The 14,472-nt window shown below is 39.5% G+C and overlaps 1 protein-coding gene across 2 annotated transcripts; it reads right to left on the bottom strand.

Moving 5' to 3' along the window:
- Positions 1 to 3,082: 3,082 nt before the first annotated feature.
- On the bottom strand, positions 3,083 to 14,239 carry ntpcr (nucleoside-triphosphatase, cancer-related). 2 transcript variants are annotated; one of them, XM_079635575.1, is made up of 5 exons: positions 14,070 to 14,239; positions 11,875 to 12,037; positions 11,703 to 11,799; positions 7,481 to 7,681; positions 3,083 to 3,720 (listed from the first exon to the last, which is right to left on the bottom strand). In XM_079635575.1, the coding sequence occupies exons 1-5, from the start codon at positions 14,101 to 14,103 to the stop codon at positions 3,652 to 3,654; spliced, it is 564 nt and encodes a 187-aa protein (XP_079491701.1). In that variant the 5' UTR covers positions 14,104 to 14,239; the 3' UTR covers positions 3,083 to 3,651. The 2 variants fall into 2 exon arrangements, with proteins under 2 accessions (XP_079491701.1, XP_079491700.1); XM_079635574.1 differs by having other exon boundaries at positions 3,286 to 3,720; positions 11,703 to 12,037; positions 14,070 to 14,204.
- Positions 14,240 to 14,472: the final 233 nt, after the last annotated feature.

The raw sequence follows: 14,472 nt of genomic DNA, 5'->3' as shown, positions 1-14,472 counted from the left end.
AACAATTGCATGGCTATGACCTAGCAACCACCCTAGTAACATGACACCCTCTCATAACACCATATTGTGGTGGTGCGTTTTACATAGGCAAAACATTCAAAACTGTGGAAAATGTAAAGATATAGTCTTTATTAGTAAAATTAGTCTTTATACAGTATGTCTACTTAACTAAAAACAAATGCAATTACCCTTTCATGTGAAACATTCATGGTTACATTCATTTCCTAAGGCACATGTTATTCACTGATTGGTTATGCAAGAAGACAGATAGAGATAAAGGTTGGAACACAGATGCATATGGGGTCATTCATCTCTGGCAGAGATGCCCGTCGCAGTGGGTGAGGAACGGGACAGGCGTCAGCACGGTTATGTAATCCATCTGTGCTGCCACTGCAGGCGATTGGCACTGACTTTAAGAGAATAGCAACGGGTGACCCTCACCAGTCTCCTGACAGCCACAACTCTACCCACAATCCCCTTCTCAATCTGTCTGGCCCTCTGCAGCCCTTCACCTTCAAATGACCTGGGCTGCGTTTAACTTGAAGATATACACTTCCATAAGCACTTCCCCGCCGCCATTTTGAAGTGCGTTCGTCAAGTGGGAGAGTTTATTTTGACAGACCCTCAATATGAACACTTCAGGCGGATCCATAGACCACAATGCACCGTGATTGTGACGTCACAGCAGGTCACGCTTAATTTACCGCCATCCCACACAACTTTAAGAGTTATTTTGATATTTAACCACATTTAATACCTTAAGCCCTTTTTCTTCTCTTTTCCTCTCTGATGACGAGGGCGGGGCAACCTGTCACTCACACGAGATCCACCAATAGCAAACCACAACCATTCAAACAATTCCCCACAATCAAAATCAAGCATCGTTTGCATTTGTTCTGCATTTGTTGCAAGCCAAGCATTTGTTCTTGTCCGAGAAGCCATTTCACTCGGATATACGTCACAATATATAGGGAAGAAAAGACTATCGCAACTTTCATTTTATGCTGACTTTAAAAGTTATGTTTCAACACTTTTTAGGGGGCCGTGCACTGAAGACACATTCTTGAGTTATTGCGACAGAATATGCAAGTAAAATAGCTGTGAATGTCATTTCGTACTGAATTGTAAACACTTTTTGAGATCCCTTCATACTATAAGTGACCCTGGACCACAGAACCAGTCATTTGGGTCATAATTTTGACATTTTTGAAAAGCTGAATAAATAAGCTTTCCATTGATGTGTGGTTTGTTATGATAGGACAATATTTGGCTGAGATACAACTATTGAAAATCTGGAATCTGAGGGAGCAAAAAAATCTAAATATTGAGAAAATCTCCTTTAAAGTTGTGCATTTATGTTCACGATTGTGCTGCATTCACTCACAAAAATACATGTTTTATATATTTACGGTAGGAAATTTACTACACGCACACGCACGCGCACGCTCGCTGTTGATCTCCAGCACCGGCTTTGGAATCAACAATGGCCACAGACAAGGTAGAGTTGAGTATGATGCATGATTTACGCTTACAAAAGCGTCCGAATTTTAGGAAGTGGTGGGGGAAGTGACGTATGCCGTAAAGCACTCGAATTTTGTAGTTCTTTTTGTGCACGGGTTCCGACCCGAAACCCGAAGTTACATAGTGCCAGTAAAAGCGATACAGACCACGTCAGGCTATGGCAGACGTGTCATTTAACTTATTTTAAGTCGATGTACCATCACAAGGGTCTTGGACAGGGCCGGATTAACCATTAGGGCAACTGGGCAATTGCCCAGGGGCCCAGGACATCTAAGGGGCCCTGGGCACCGTCAAATATTATGTCAAATATTAGGATTAAAATGTCTCCACGATCTGCTTTTGAAGAAATATCGTAGGATCGTGCATTCTATCAGTTTGCAGTTCTGGCGCCTCCGTCTCAACATGCTGTACAGCGCGACGTATATCCACATGAAATGCAGAGGAACGGGACACTGCATGTATTATAATATTTGCATGTGCTTTAAAGCCTTGCCGGTCCTGGGGTCCTACAAGTCATTGTGCCCAGGGGCCTCTGAACTCTTAATCCGGCCCTGGTCTTGGAAATATATTATGAAGGTTGAAAACCTACTTAGTGTTACTTTAATATCCTCATGATTTTTGGTATAAAAGAAAAATGGATAATTTTGACCCATACAGTGTATAGTTGGCTATTGCCACAGATATAGCCGTGCGACTCCAGACTGGGTTTGTGATCCAGGGTCACACATGAGCAATATGATGTTCACTTTATACACACTAAAACATGGACTTCACCAGATGATTCATCAGTCAGACCTGTGTGAATGCTCTGTGACGCACATCTCTCCTGGCACTGGCCTTTCTCCTTCCTTTGCATTTGGACAAACTGTTATCCAGCTGACCCTTGGCCCGTTCATCTCTAAACCTCAGTCCTGCAAAAACTCACAATTGTATTCATATTAAGACAAAAGCACAGTTGAGTTGTGTTTGTGAAGGAGGTCTGACCACAGCATATGTAAGAGAACATCTTCACTATTAATGCAAATGCTAGATAGATAGATATTTAATGTTTTTCACATATTAACACTATATGTTTAACACGAGCACACAACCTTCTCGAGTACTTTCCTGCTAAATTCCTTATTTTTTATTTCAAATGCAGTGCTTAAAAATGCTTAAAGTGAGCTCAAAAATGATAAATTGGGGAAAAAGCTGTTGAGGTTGGCTTAATAGAATTGCATTGGCCATCTGTGATCATTATTTTTTTGCATTCTCTAACAATATTACATGCATTAATGCCAATATGCCTAAAACATTATTTTAACAGTTGTGATTAGATTAATAGCATTGCATTGGCTGACTGAACGACTCTTATTTTTTCAATTTTTTTATTATACTCAATGCATGACACCCCCCAACTACCATAACAGTATTATCTTTTTAGTCGTTCAAACCCCCCACCCCACCATAACAGTAGTTCATATGACTACATTCCAGGTCTTCTGAAGTCACTTTATAGCTTTGGGTGAAGAAAATCCAAATTTATGGTGTTATTCCATCAATATTTATGTTGTTATTCTTTCAAGAGTTATAGCTCTCAAATTTCATTTGCACAGGGGAAGGTTTTAGTGAATAACAACATACATAAGTATTTTCCTATTCAAAAAAATAATTATAAAATTAAAATTTGTCCTTCTGTGTTCTAAAGAAGACAGGCTTTTTTTTGTCGCATATTAAGGCACGCTTTCCCATATTTGAGGATAAATGAAACATCTGGAAGCCTGACAGTGTTGTCAACTCAAATATTCATTTATTTTCCTGTTTAATGGAATATGTAGATACAGGAAGTACACGTCTCTGAGAGAGGAAAGGTCCTCTTTATGGATTTGAAGAGCATTTAAGGCCTGACGAGAGTTCACAGGAGCATCATCTCGTCTTCATTCAATCTCTGTGACTCACACTCCCTTCCTCCAGTGCGCTTGCTCCGAATCAATAATGCAGGGGGCAATCCATTATGAGAGTGTTTGAGAGAGAGATTCTCATTCACATGCATGTATTTAACACGTGTGACACACTGCACTATATTGAAAGAATGGAGCGCTTGAATGAAATGAAAATGACTTGAGAAATGTTTTATCAGTTCCTCCTCTGTTACTTCACGCACTCTTGTACAGCAGACACAATTTCATCAAAGATCGCGTCTCTGTTTTCCTTTGTGACCTGTGGGAGGAAAAGCAGACAGCACAACTTAACTGGAATTTTACATTTTCCAAAGAAAATGAGAATGGAAAATATGAGCAATTGTGGAAATGAGAAAACACAATGGCTGGATTGTTTGTTAAACATGCATTGCAGAGAGTTCCCAGCTCAAGTTTACATGATTTTTCCAATTGTTTGTGATTAATAAGACTTTTTAAACATCATTTCATAGAGTTTGCAAGTTCATAAAGAGCAAGTTCTGGATCAATAACTAGAAAAGGCTATATTCCGTGATATAGATTACATTTTTAAGATTCATTACAAACTGTAGCCCCTTAAAAAAAAGTATTTCTCAAAACACTTTCAATATGCCGTTACGAAGAATATTGAATAAATACACGAGTAATTGTGGAATGCATAGAATTAGGTGAACAATGCAAGTTTGGATTCTGTGGATCTTCTGTTGATGTGGGCGCAGACTCCATACAGGCCAAACAATACGCAATGTAAAGGAATCTGAGTTATCAAGCATCATATCAGCACACAACACATGTAAACCTGTAAACACATGCACTGTTTCCAGACGGCAGGATTCATCACATGCTGGTCTAGACACACTGGACAATGACTCACGGATGAACGCTCAAATGTAGCCACGCTTCCATTTCCCTTTGTGTGTAGGCCAGCATGCATAATATATCTTCTGGGGAAGTTTGTGCATGGCACGTTTGGTGACGAAAATAAACTTTAAGGTTTATGCATTTAATTTGTGAAACAATTCACAATTTCATTAATGTATAACTGGCAAATATGCATCATATTAAAGGTACACTATATCACTTTTTTTTTGTTCAAATTATTCAATACATCATCAATCCTTTAGAATGTGCACATTTACCAGAATGTGTTTTTGTCTTACTCTGATTCACTACGGTAAGCCGATTATAAGTGTTTATATTTTAGACCTGACGGTATGGTTTTCGTGGGAAATTGCGCACATACGTCACTGACCCGTGCGCGTCTCGTCATATCCGTAAATACAGTTGGTCCGGCTGCTTTGACGCGTGTCTGGTGTCGGAGTGGCAGAGGTTAGTTGAGTGTGTGTGTGTGTGTGTGTCTGGTGTGGGAGTGGCAGAGGTTAGTTGAGTGTGTGCGTGTGTGTGTGTGTCTGGTGTGGGAGTGGCAGAGGTTAGTTGAGTGTGTGAGTGTGTGTGTGTGGTTGTGTGTGTCTGGTGTGGGAGTGGCAGAGGTTAGTTGAGTGTGTGTGTGTGTGTGTGTCTGGTGTGGGAGTGGCAGAGGTTAGTTGAGTGTGTGTGTGTGTCTGGTGTCGGAGTGGCAGAGGTTAGTTGAGTGTGTGTGTGTGTGTGTGTCTGGTGTGGGAGTGGCAGAGGTTAGTTGAGTGTGTGTGTGTGTCTGGTGTGGGAGTGGCAGAGGTTAGTTGAGTGTGGGTGTGTGTGTGTGTCTGGTGTGGGAGTGGCAGAGGTTAGTTGAGTGTGTGTGTGTGTGTGTGTGTGTCTGGTGTGGGAGTGGCAGAGGTTAGTTGAGTGTGTGTGTGTGTCTGGTGTGGGAGTGGCAGAGGTTAGTTGAGTGTGTGTGTGTGTGTGTGTCTGGTGTGGGAGTGGCAGAGGTTAGTTGAGTGAGTGTGTGTGTGTGTGTGTGTCTGGTGTCGGATTGGTAGAGGTTAGTTGAGTGAGTGTGTGTGTGTGTGTCTGGTGTCGGATTGGTAGAGGTTAGTTGAGTGAGTGAGTGAGTGAGTGAGTGTGTGTGTGTGTGTGTGTCTGGTGTGGGAGTGGCAGAGGTTAGTTGAGTGAGTGAGTGTGTGTGTGTGTCTGGTGTGGGAGTGGCAGAGGTTAGTTGAGTGTGTGTGTGTGTGTGTGTGTCTGGTGTGGGAGTGGCAGAGGTTAGTTGAGTGTGTGTGTGTGTGGTTGTGTGTGTCTGGTGTGGGAGTGGCAGAGGTTAGTTGAGTGTGTGCGTGTGTGTGTGTCTGGTGTGGGAGTGGCAGAGGTTAGTTGAGTGTGTGTGTGTGTGTGTCTGGTGTGGGAGTGGCAGAGGTTAGTTGAGTGTGTGTGTGTGTGTGTGTGTGTCTGGTGTGGGAGTGGCAGAGGTTAGTTGAGTGTGTGTGTGTGTCTGGTGTGGGAGTGGCAGAGGTTAGTTGAGTGTGGGTGTGTGTGTGTGTCTGGTGTGGGAGTGGCAGAGGTTAGTTGAGTGTGTGTGTGTGTGTGTGTGTGTGTCTGGTGTGGGAGTGGCAGAGGTTAGTTGAGTGTGTGTGTGTGTCTGGTGTGGGAGTGGCAGAGGTTAGTTGAGTGTGTGTGTGTGTGTCTGGCGTGGGAGTGGCAGAGGTTAGTTGAGTGAGTGTGTGTGTGTGTGTGTCTGGTGTCGGATTGGTAGAGGTTAGTTGAGTGAGTGTGTGTGTGTGTGTCTGGTGTCGGATTGGTAGAGGTTAGTTGAGTGAGTGAGTGAGTGAGTGTGTGTGTGTGTGTGTGTCTGGTGTGGGAGTGGCAGAGGTTAGTTGAGTGAGTGAGTGTGTGTGTGTGTCTGGTGTGGGAGTGGCAGAGGTTAGTTGAGTGTGTGTGTGTGTGTGTGTGTGTGTGTCTGGTGTGGGAGTGGCAGAGGTTAGTTGAGTGTGTGTGTGTGTGGTTGTGTGTGTCTGGTGTGGGAGTGGCAGAGGTTAGTTGAGTGTGTGCGTGTGTGTCTGGTGTGGGAGTGGCAGAGGTTAGTTGAGTGTGTGTGTGTGTGTGTGTCTGGTGTGGGAGTGGCAGAGGTTAGTTGAGTGTGTGTGTGTGTGTGTGTCTGGTGTGGGAGTGGCCGAGGTTAGTTGAGTGTGTGTGTGTGTGTGTGTCTGGTGTGGAAGTGGCCGAGGTTAGTTGAGTGTGTGTGTGTGTGTGTGTCTGGTGTGGAAGTGGCCGAGGTTAGTTGAGTGTGTGTGTGTGTGTGTCTGGTGTGGGAGTGGCAGAGGTTAGTTGAGTGTGTGTGTGTGTGTGTGTCTGGTGTGGAAGTGGCCGAGGTTAGTTGAGTGTGTGTGTGTGTCTGGTGTGGGAGTGGCCGAGGTTAGTTGAGTGTGTGTGTGTGTGTGTGTCTGGTGTGGAAGTGGCCGAGGTTAGTTGAGTGTGTGTGTGTGTGGGTGGGAGCTCGTAATAAAACAGGAATCAACATTAGCGAGGCTTTCTTGACGTGGCGAGACGGAGGGATTTGAAATGTTGTAAAAGTGACGCAGAGATGATGGCGTTTTTGTTACTCAACAGGACCATTGGTGGCAATTGTTCTATGATCAACTTAGGCTGACGATGCTTTAGGGAAACACAGCCCTGATTATTAAAGTATTTTATTAAACAGATAAACTGCCATATGTACAGTATCTCTCTAACAGAGTTAACTCTAAAGCATTATCTATTGTGAAGGGTTATATTCATCCGCACGGTCATGCAGAGCCGAAGCACAACCAAAGTGTTCTTCCACAAAATGCAGCAGTTTTGTTTTTTAACTGCTAGTGGGCCAAAAGTTACATAATGTATTTGTTTGTTTGTTTAAACTGTGTAATCCAAATGGATGAGCATTTTACATGCAAAACAACTATATGCAATATGCAAACATAAATCCTAAATATGTTTATGACTGTGTTATAGGGTCATATAAATTCTTTGAAGTAGGAAAAGGACAAGAACAAACTAAAGAAGTTTCCATCTGCAGTGTCTCTCCACAGTAAGTGTAAGTGTTGCATGTAAATGAAAGGTGCCAAGGATGTTTGCATGGAAAATTCCAGCGACGTAAATCAAATTTTTACCATAAATATCTTGACGTCCTGTCTGCTACGCACTTCCTCCACCAGCGCGAGAGCTTTTCCTTTAGGAACAGGGATAGTGCCCAGGATTGAACAGCTGGAGGCGTCCAGAGTCTGTCTCACCGCACGGATAAACGCTTGGCTGAACAGCTCCATCTTTCCGATCTCATCGATGACAAACACCTTCTTGCTTCCCTCACACATCTGTTTGATAAGGACACTGGAATAACTGAAGAAACTCAAATCTAAACATGTTCAACAAACTTTCTGCATGCCGTTTTACCGTGTTACTCATTTAGTAATAACCCTTATGTTGTTTCAATCCAAACCCGTATGATTTTCTAACTTTTATGGAAAAGCAGACTGTGACCTGTGGCCACCAAGCTCCAAAAAACGGCAGAAAAGCATTTAATATAATCATAAAATGAATTTATTATTATGTGATGATCTTCCCCTCCTCCACAACTCTCAAATGTCATTCACACTTTCACAATTACATCTTCAAGTTTGTATTAATATGCATCGTTGACATGCTAGACTTATTCTTTTAGTCATACTATTGGTGGTGGTTGTACTTCTATTGCATCAAATGCATCAGGGTTATAATTAACTAAAACTAAACCATTTTCATTACTTGAAATAAAATAGAAGTTAAAGGGATAGATCACCCCCCTCAAAAAAATCTGCAATTAATTATTCACCCTCAAGTCGTTCCAAACCCGTAAAACTTTCATTCATTTTCAGAACACATATGAAGATATTTTTCAAAAGTTCATAAAGAGATCGTAAAACTAATCCATATGAATTGAGCGGTTCAGTCCAAATTTTCTGAAGAGACACGATCACTTTATATGATGAACAGATTGAATTTAGGATTTTATTCACATATAAACATTCATCAACTTTCATGTTAGAGATCAAAAAGATCTTCATTTGTGTTCCGATGATGAACGAAAGTCTGACGGGTTTGGAACGACATGAGGGTGAGAAATAAATGACCGAATTTTCATTTTTGAGTGAAATATCCCTTTAACGATACTAAAATAACATTAAAGTTCATTCAGAGGTTTCAGGTCTCGAACACGGCGCATCCTACGCTAACTAGCAGAGATGATGAACATGAAGGCTCTGGCTCCAGACACACTAAACGTGTCAGTCAGGAATGCATGACTATGGCTCACAGACAGATGAAATATGTGTTTGTGTATGATGGTAGCATAGTGGTGATGAAGATAAGGAAGTTCAAACCTGAAATAACTGAGTGCTGCACAATTTCCAGTGAATAAGAACTTAAAGGTTATGATATGAGAAATCAAATTTGCCTTGATCTGTTGACATATAAGAGGTCTTTGCACCATTAAAACATCCTGCCAGTTTCATAGCTTAAAACATCCTTCTCATTATAAACAAACCATTTATTTAAAGGTGCAATGTGTAAAATTCATGAGTATCTATTTTCAGAAATAATATATATAACTATGTTTTGAGTGGTGTATAAAGACCTTACAAAATTAACCGTTTTATTAACTTAGAATAAGCTTTCTAAGCAGAATAAATGAAAATTTCTATCTACACACACCGCGGATCACCTTACATGTTAAGTCGCCATTTTGCGCCGCCATGTTTCTACAGTGGCCCTAAACGGACAAACTTCTCTACAGAGTGCGCTTCGTCACTCTGCTGTTTTTGCTTCTTCTTCGTTGGTATTTTTAGAGGCAACTTGCACCGTCACTACGTTGAATACACACAAAGAACTAGTAGTAGTAACGAAGTATGATTTTAAGTAGTGAAATTTTAACAAATGGAGGTTCACAGGTATCATTTTGCAAAAGAGCCGACAGAGCGGCAATCTTCGTCGGCAAAGACGAGAAAACATGATGCAGCCAGGCGAAGTCGGGACATACAACGCCATAAATCCCTTATTAAAGGAATACTTCAATTTTTTTGGAAAGGGGCTCATTTTCCAGCTCCCCTAGAGTTAAACAGTTTTACCGTTTTCTAATCCATTCAGCCGATCTCCGGGTCTGGCGGTAGCACTTTTAGCATAGCTTAGCATAGATCATTCAATCTGATTAGACCGTTAGCATCTCTCTCAAAAAATCTTTGATATTTTTCCTATTTAAAACTTGACTCTTCTGTAGTTACATCGTGTACTAAGACCGACAGAAAATGAAAAGTTGCGATTTTCTAATTTTTTGGAAAATGAGCCTATTTCCAAAAATAGTGGACTGTTCCTTTAACATCGATGGGGCTTTGTCCAGATGGATTTTTTTTTTTTTTACGACGGCAAAGTTGCCTGTTTTCTGCTGGACAAGTAAGTTAGGCCAACTTTAGCACTTTCTGTGGTACAGAAACCGTGAATATGGTACACACTCTTGGCTTACATTTCTCATGTTATCTGTCGGTGGCCAAAATGTATAATTTTTTTCTTTGTAAAGAAACCTTGTTGCTTGACTGGCTACTCTCTGCTGTCTCAGACAACAGTTTGTTATGTTTTGGCCACCGTAGCTTCTTCAAATGGGAGGGGTGAGCGGAGGCTGAGACGTTAGTTGCAATTCACAACCGAACCACTAGATGTGACTAAAATTCACACACGGCACCTTTAATCAAGCTACAAAAATGACTTGTGTAGATATTGTGAGATCTGTGATGTCACATGGGCAAATACATATGAGCAAGACATCAACGAATAGTTGTACATCATTGCACCATAGGCCCCGCCCACTGACGCTCAGTCTCTTAAGGCGAGACACGGCAGGCAAAAACATCGTTTTTTTTTCACTGGTCAATTTTGAGATTTTAGGCTATTTGTCTTCAATAACATGTCTTCTTTCAGACTTGTGGTGAAAAAAAGTCCAAAATACACATTTAGGTCTTTATTTCACTACACTTTGTCTATTTGCGTCTGTAGATTTCTCCGAAAATCAACAAAAGTTGGCGTTCTAAATCAACGCGCTGCTCCGCGATCTCTGTGTTCTTCCTTTAATCACGCACACCGCTGTGAAGCTCTTGCTCTTCTGTACAATGCTGTCGGGTCCAAATATGGTCATTTCCTTTTAATCAGCAACCAATCGTGAAAGTAAAATGGGCATTTAACCCTAAAAGCGAAATCTCATTGGCTGATGTCAATTTCTGACAACGTGATTGGTTCAGATGCATCACGTGACGCGCTCTGACATTTATGATGTGTGTTTTTGACTGTTTTTCTGCTCAGTTAGAGGCCATAAATGCTGTGTTTATAAGTTTTGATGTGATTTAGGTGGTTTGTATTGTTGTTGCTAATTATTTGATAAGATATTGTGTCAGTAAATAGTTGTTTCTACTAAAAAAGTATGATTTTTTACATTACAAATCTTTAAATGCCTTTTTCTCAAAATGGGTTTTTTGTCATCCTCCAGTAGAAACATCTCAGCCTATGTAGCACCGATGTACACCAAACTTTCCAGTTATACACTTAGCAGTATTCTGAAGATATGTTCAGAGGGATTTGTTAATAAATCATTCCTGGCCTGATTTATGGGACATTTTAATCCCAAAAATATGGCGAAAATCGATTTTTTAAGGCTACGGACAGTATATTTTGATTTCCTAGGTAATGAAAGCATATATCCTGAAATCCCTCTGAACATCTTTTTTCATCTTGTGTGTAAACAAAATGAAAAAAGAATTTTGCACCTGGCTTTATCATATGTTCAGATCTATCTACCGAAAATATATGCAAAAGTGTGCATATTTAATGAGATAATACCTAATTTGCATAATTAAACATACAAATTTCAAAAACTTGTAATACATTTTTTTTATGAACTTGTGTAAGTAATCAACTGAGGAAGTGTCATGGTGATATCTATTATTTTTAAATTGTACCCTATTCACCTGTAGTGTCTTGCCTTAAAGGGATAGTTCACCCAATAATGAAAATTTGTTCATCTTCGGAACACAAATGAAGATATTTTTGATGTAATCTGAGAGCTTTCTGTCCATCCATTCACAGCTACGCAACTACCACTTTTATGCTTTAAAAAGTTAATAAAGAGATCGTAAAACTAATTCATATGAATTAAGTGGTTTAGTCCAAATTAAACGATGAACAGATTTAAATTTGGGCTTGTATTATTTTTTTTCAATGTATATCAAACATCAATTTAGATAAGAATTATATTCCATTATATTTTTAGTACAGTATGCATATAGGTTGTTTATTATATCATCCATCCATACATACGTTTCTGAAAAGAGGGAGTGCGAGACTCTCAAACGACTGAAGATCGACCACGTACTGTCCGACCCTGTATTCACGTCCACCTGCGGCAGATTCAGTGCTGGGATCAAACAGAGAGTGTGTGTTAGTGGATGACCACAGCACTAAAAGCGTCTGATTGATGGAGAGACGATACCTGAGCCTGGACAGACGCCCTCGATCACCTGTGAGCGTGACCACATCAAAGCCCACTCTCCTGCCTCTCTCTCGGACCTCCTCTGTGTAGAAACCACTGACCGAGACCCCGGAGGAGACCACAGCCTCACACACACTCTTCACCAGAGTCGTCTTACCCACACCTGGTAGACAAAAACACTTCATTTTGGGGTCATTTTGTATAATATTAGGGGTGTAGCGATACCCTCATGTCACGATACGATATTATCACGATACTATATTATTGCGATACTACAAGACATATGATAAAAGGTTAACAAAAAAATGTACTGTTGATTAAAATGCAAAATTTGGTTTTACATTGTGTGTGTAAATGAATAGACTTGGACTTGGTGCTGGAAACCCAATGACAATAGAGACACCAGAATAACAATATTCACGAATCTGAAGCTGAAAATACAGAATTATTTTAGACGAATATTCTTGCGCTCAGTCACAGATTAGATACATTTAAAATAATGTAGGCCAGTTTCTACTAGTAACATCAGACATTTGGCATTATCACCCTCAAATATTCCCCAATTGCATTATTATACATTATTTTCAACATTATATATAGTAGTTTAACATAGTTAGACACTAAAACTCTGAAAACTAAAAAATTTTCTCACACAGTAATTTTTATTTTGGGTGAACTATCCATGATTCATATTGTTGCATTTTTGTATTGTGACACGATATATTGTTACACGGCTATGTCTGACTGTAAATGACAGATCTGCTAAAGAGATATGGTGAAGGGGAAAAAAATTCGATGGGAGGAAAAATTATTTGCCAATGGTTTTGCGTTCTCTCATCTCACATACGTTTTGTCTTCCACCGAGAAACTGTGCATTTACTTGCAGTTGCAATGAAGAGGTTTTGTGAGCAAACACGTTTTTTGGGGGAACGCAGATCTTTTGTGAGCGAACGCAAAGTTTCTTTAGGGTATGAAAAACATCTGCGAGAGAATGCAAAAGCATTGACTTATTATTTTTCTTCCCATCTCATATTTTTTCCCAGCACCCTGTCCTCTTAGGGGTTATGTAGTAAATGATCTTGCCGCATGGCTATTTAACAGATAAATGAATACATGCACATATTATTGATTGATGAAATGCCAATTTAAATGTATTTTATGTAAGAGGGAAAATGCTGTGAAGTGATATTCTAGCACAATAATGTATGAACTTGGTTGCTTGGGTTAGTGGTCAGAATACTGTGATTGATTAATATCAATATAATTAATTGTGATTTAATTTAAGTATCTATACGGATTATTTATTTCAACGTATTTATGAAAACTGTTTGTCTTAATAACTTTAAAGTGCAATGTCTATTAAAAGACAACAAAACGCGTATCTTTTAAGCAACCACTAACTCTCTCTCTCTCTCTCTCTCTCTCTCATTTACTGCTAAGTTTTTAACTGCTTACAGCCCCCCCCCCTCCAAATGAAATTGATTAATATTAATATAATTTGCATATTAAAGTAGTACATATGCCACCTGATATTACTGTACTGTGGTAATTCTTTCAAAGCTCAGAGGGCTGTTGATGTGTTCAGTTAATTATTCTACAATTATTAGTAGGCTATCATAATAATATATATATATTTTTTTGTATTATTGCAAGTTAAAACGTTGTAGCTTATGCAAGGTAAAAGATCAATGTCATATATACACATACAGAAGAGAGAGGAACATACAGAACACTCAAAAAATAAATGAATAAATAGACAAAAAAAAGACGAAAGAAAAGAAAACAACTAAATATAAACATCAATATGATGTATGCACAGGTACATTGGTAAGTTTAAGCAATGAGGTATTTAGTGATATAGATGGAGACAATTTAAGAAAATCATAATTGTGATAGAGTTGTAGTAAAAGTAGTATTCATACTACTATTAATAAAAATAACTAGAACAAAAATAATAATAGTAGTAGCAATAGTAGTGGTAACACTAATATTCATGATGATATTTCATCATAATATTTCATCATAATAATATTTAACAACATGCAAAACGAGTCATTAACTCTAAAAGCATGTCGTCTATACTTTCTTTAAGTGTAAATGAAAATTATATTCGCGTTTATTCACATTTCCATGGCACGCAGAACAAGATGCACGGCTTTTTCGTGTTTACTTCGTAAATTTATGATGCATTTTACCGGGAACGCCAGTCAGGAACACGTGCTTCATCATTCACAGATGATTCTTGCTGCTTTATGTTTAGTTCAGGTTCAGGTCAGGATCTCTTATATACTGTCTATGGTCAGGATGGATCCCACCCACACACTTCTTACTTCTACTTCCGGGAGCATAATTATGACGCAGGCGCAGAGGAGTCACCCGCTCGAGCGACTCAAAACAGTGAAAGTTTATAAATTAGGAAAATTTGTCTTGTGCAAGTTAATTGTGCAAGAAGTTATTCCTTCACCACGAGTAACATTAAATCATCTGCTATTTTTATGAGAAAAAAAAGGAGATTTATTTTACTCTGAAAGTATTCTCAAAGAGGTTTAAAGGAAAAGCAGAAATCAGAAATTGTAATAATACTATTTATAGGATTTA

Source organism: Phoxinus phoxinus (assembly GCF_949152265.1).
Source record: "Phoxinus phoxinus genome assembly, chromosome: 14".
Taxonomy (NCBI): Eukaryota; Metazoa; Chordata; class Actinopteri; order Cypriniformes; family Leuciscidae; genus Phoxinus; species Phoxinus phoxinus.
The sequence above is the reverse complement of the archived record's forward strand: the minus strand, read 5'-3'. Positions and strand labels throughout refer to the sequence as shown.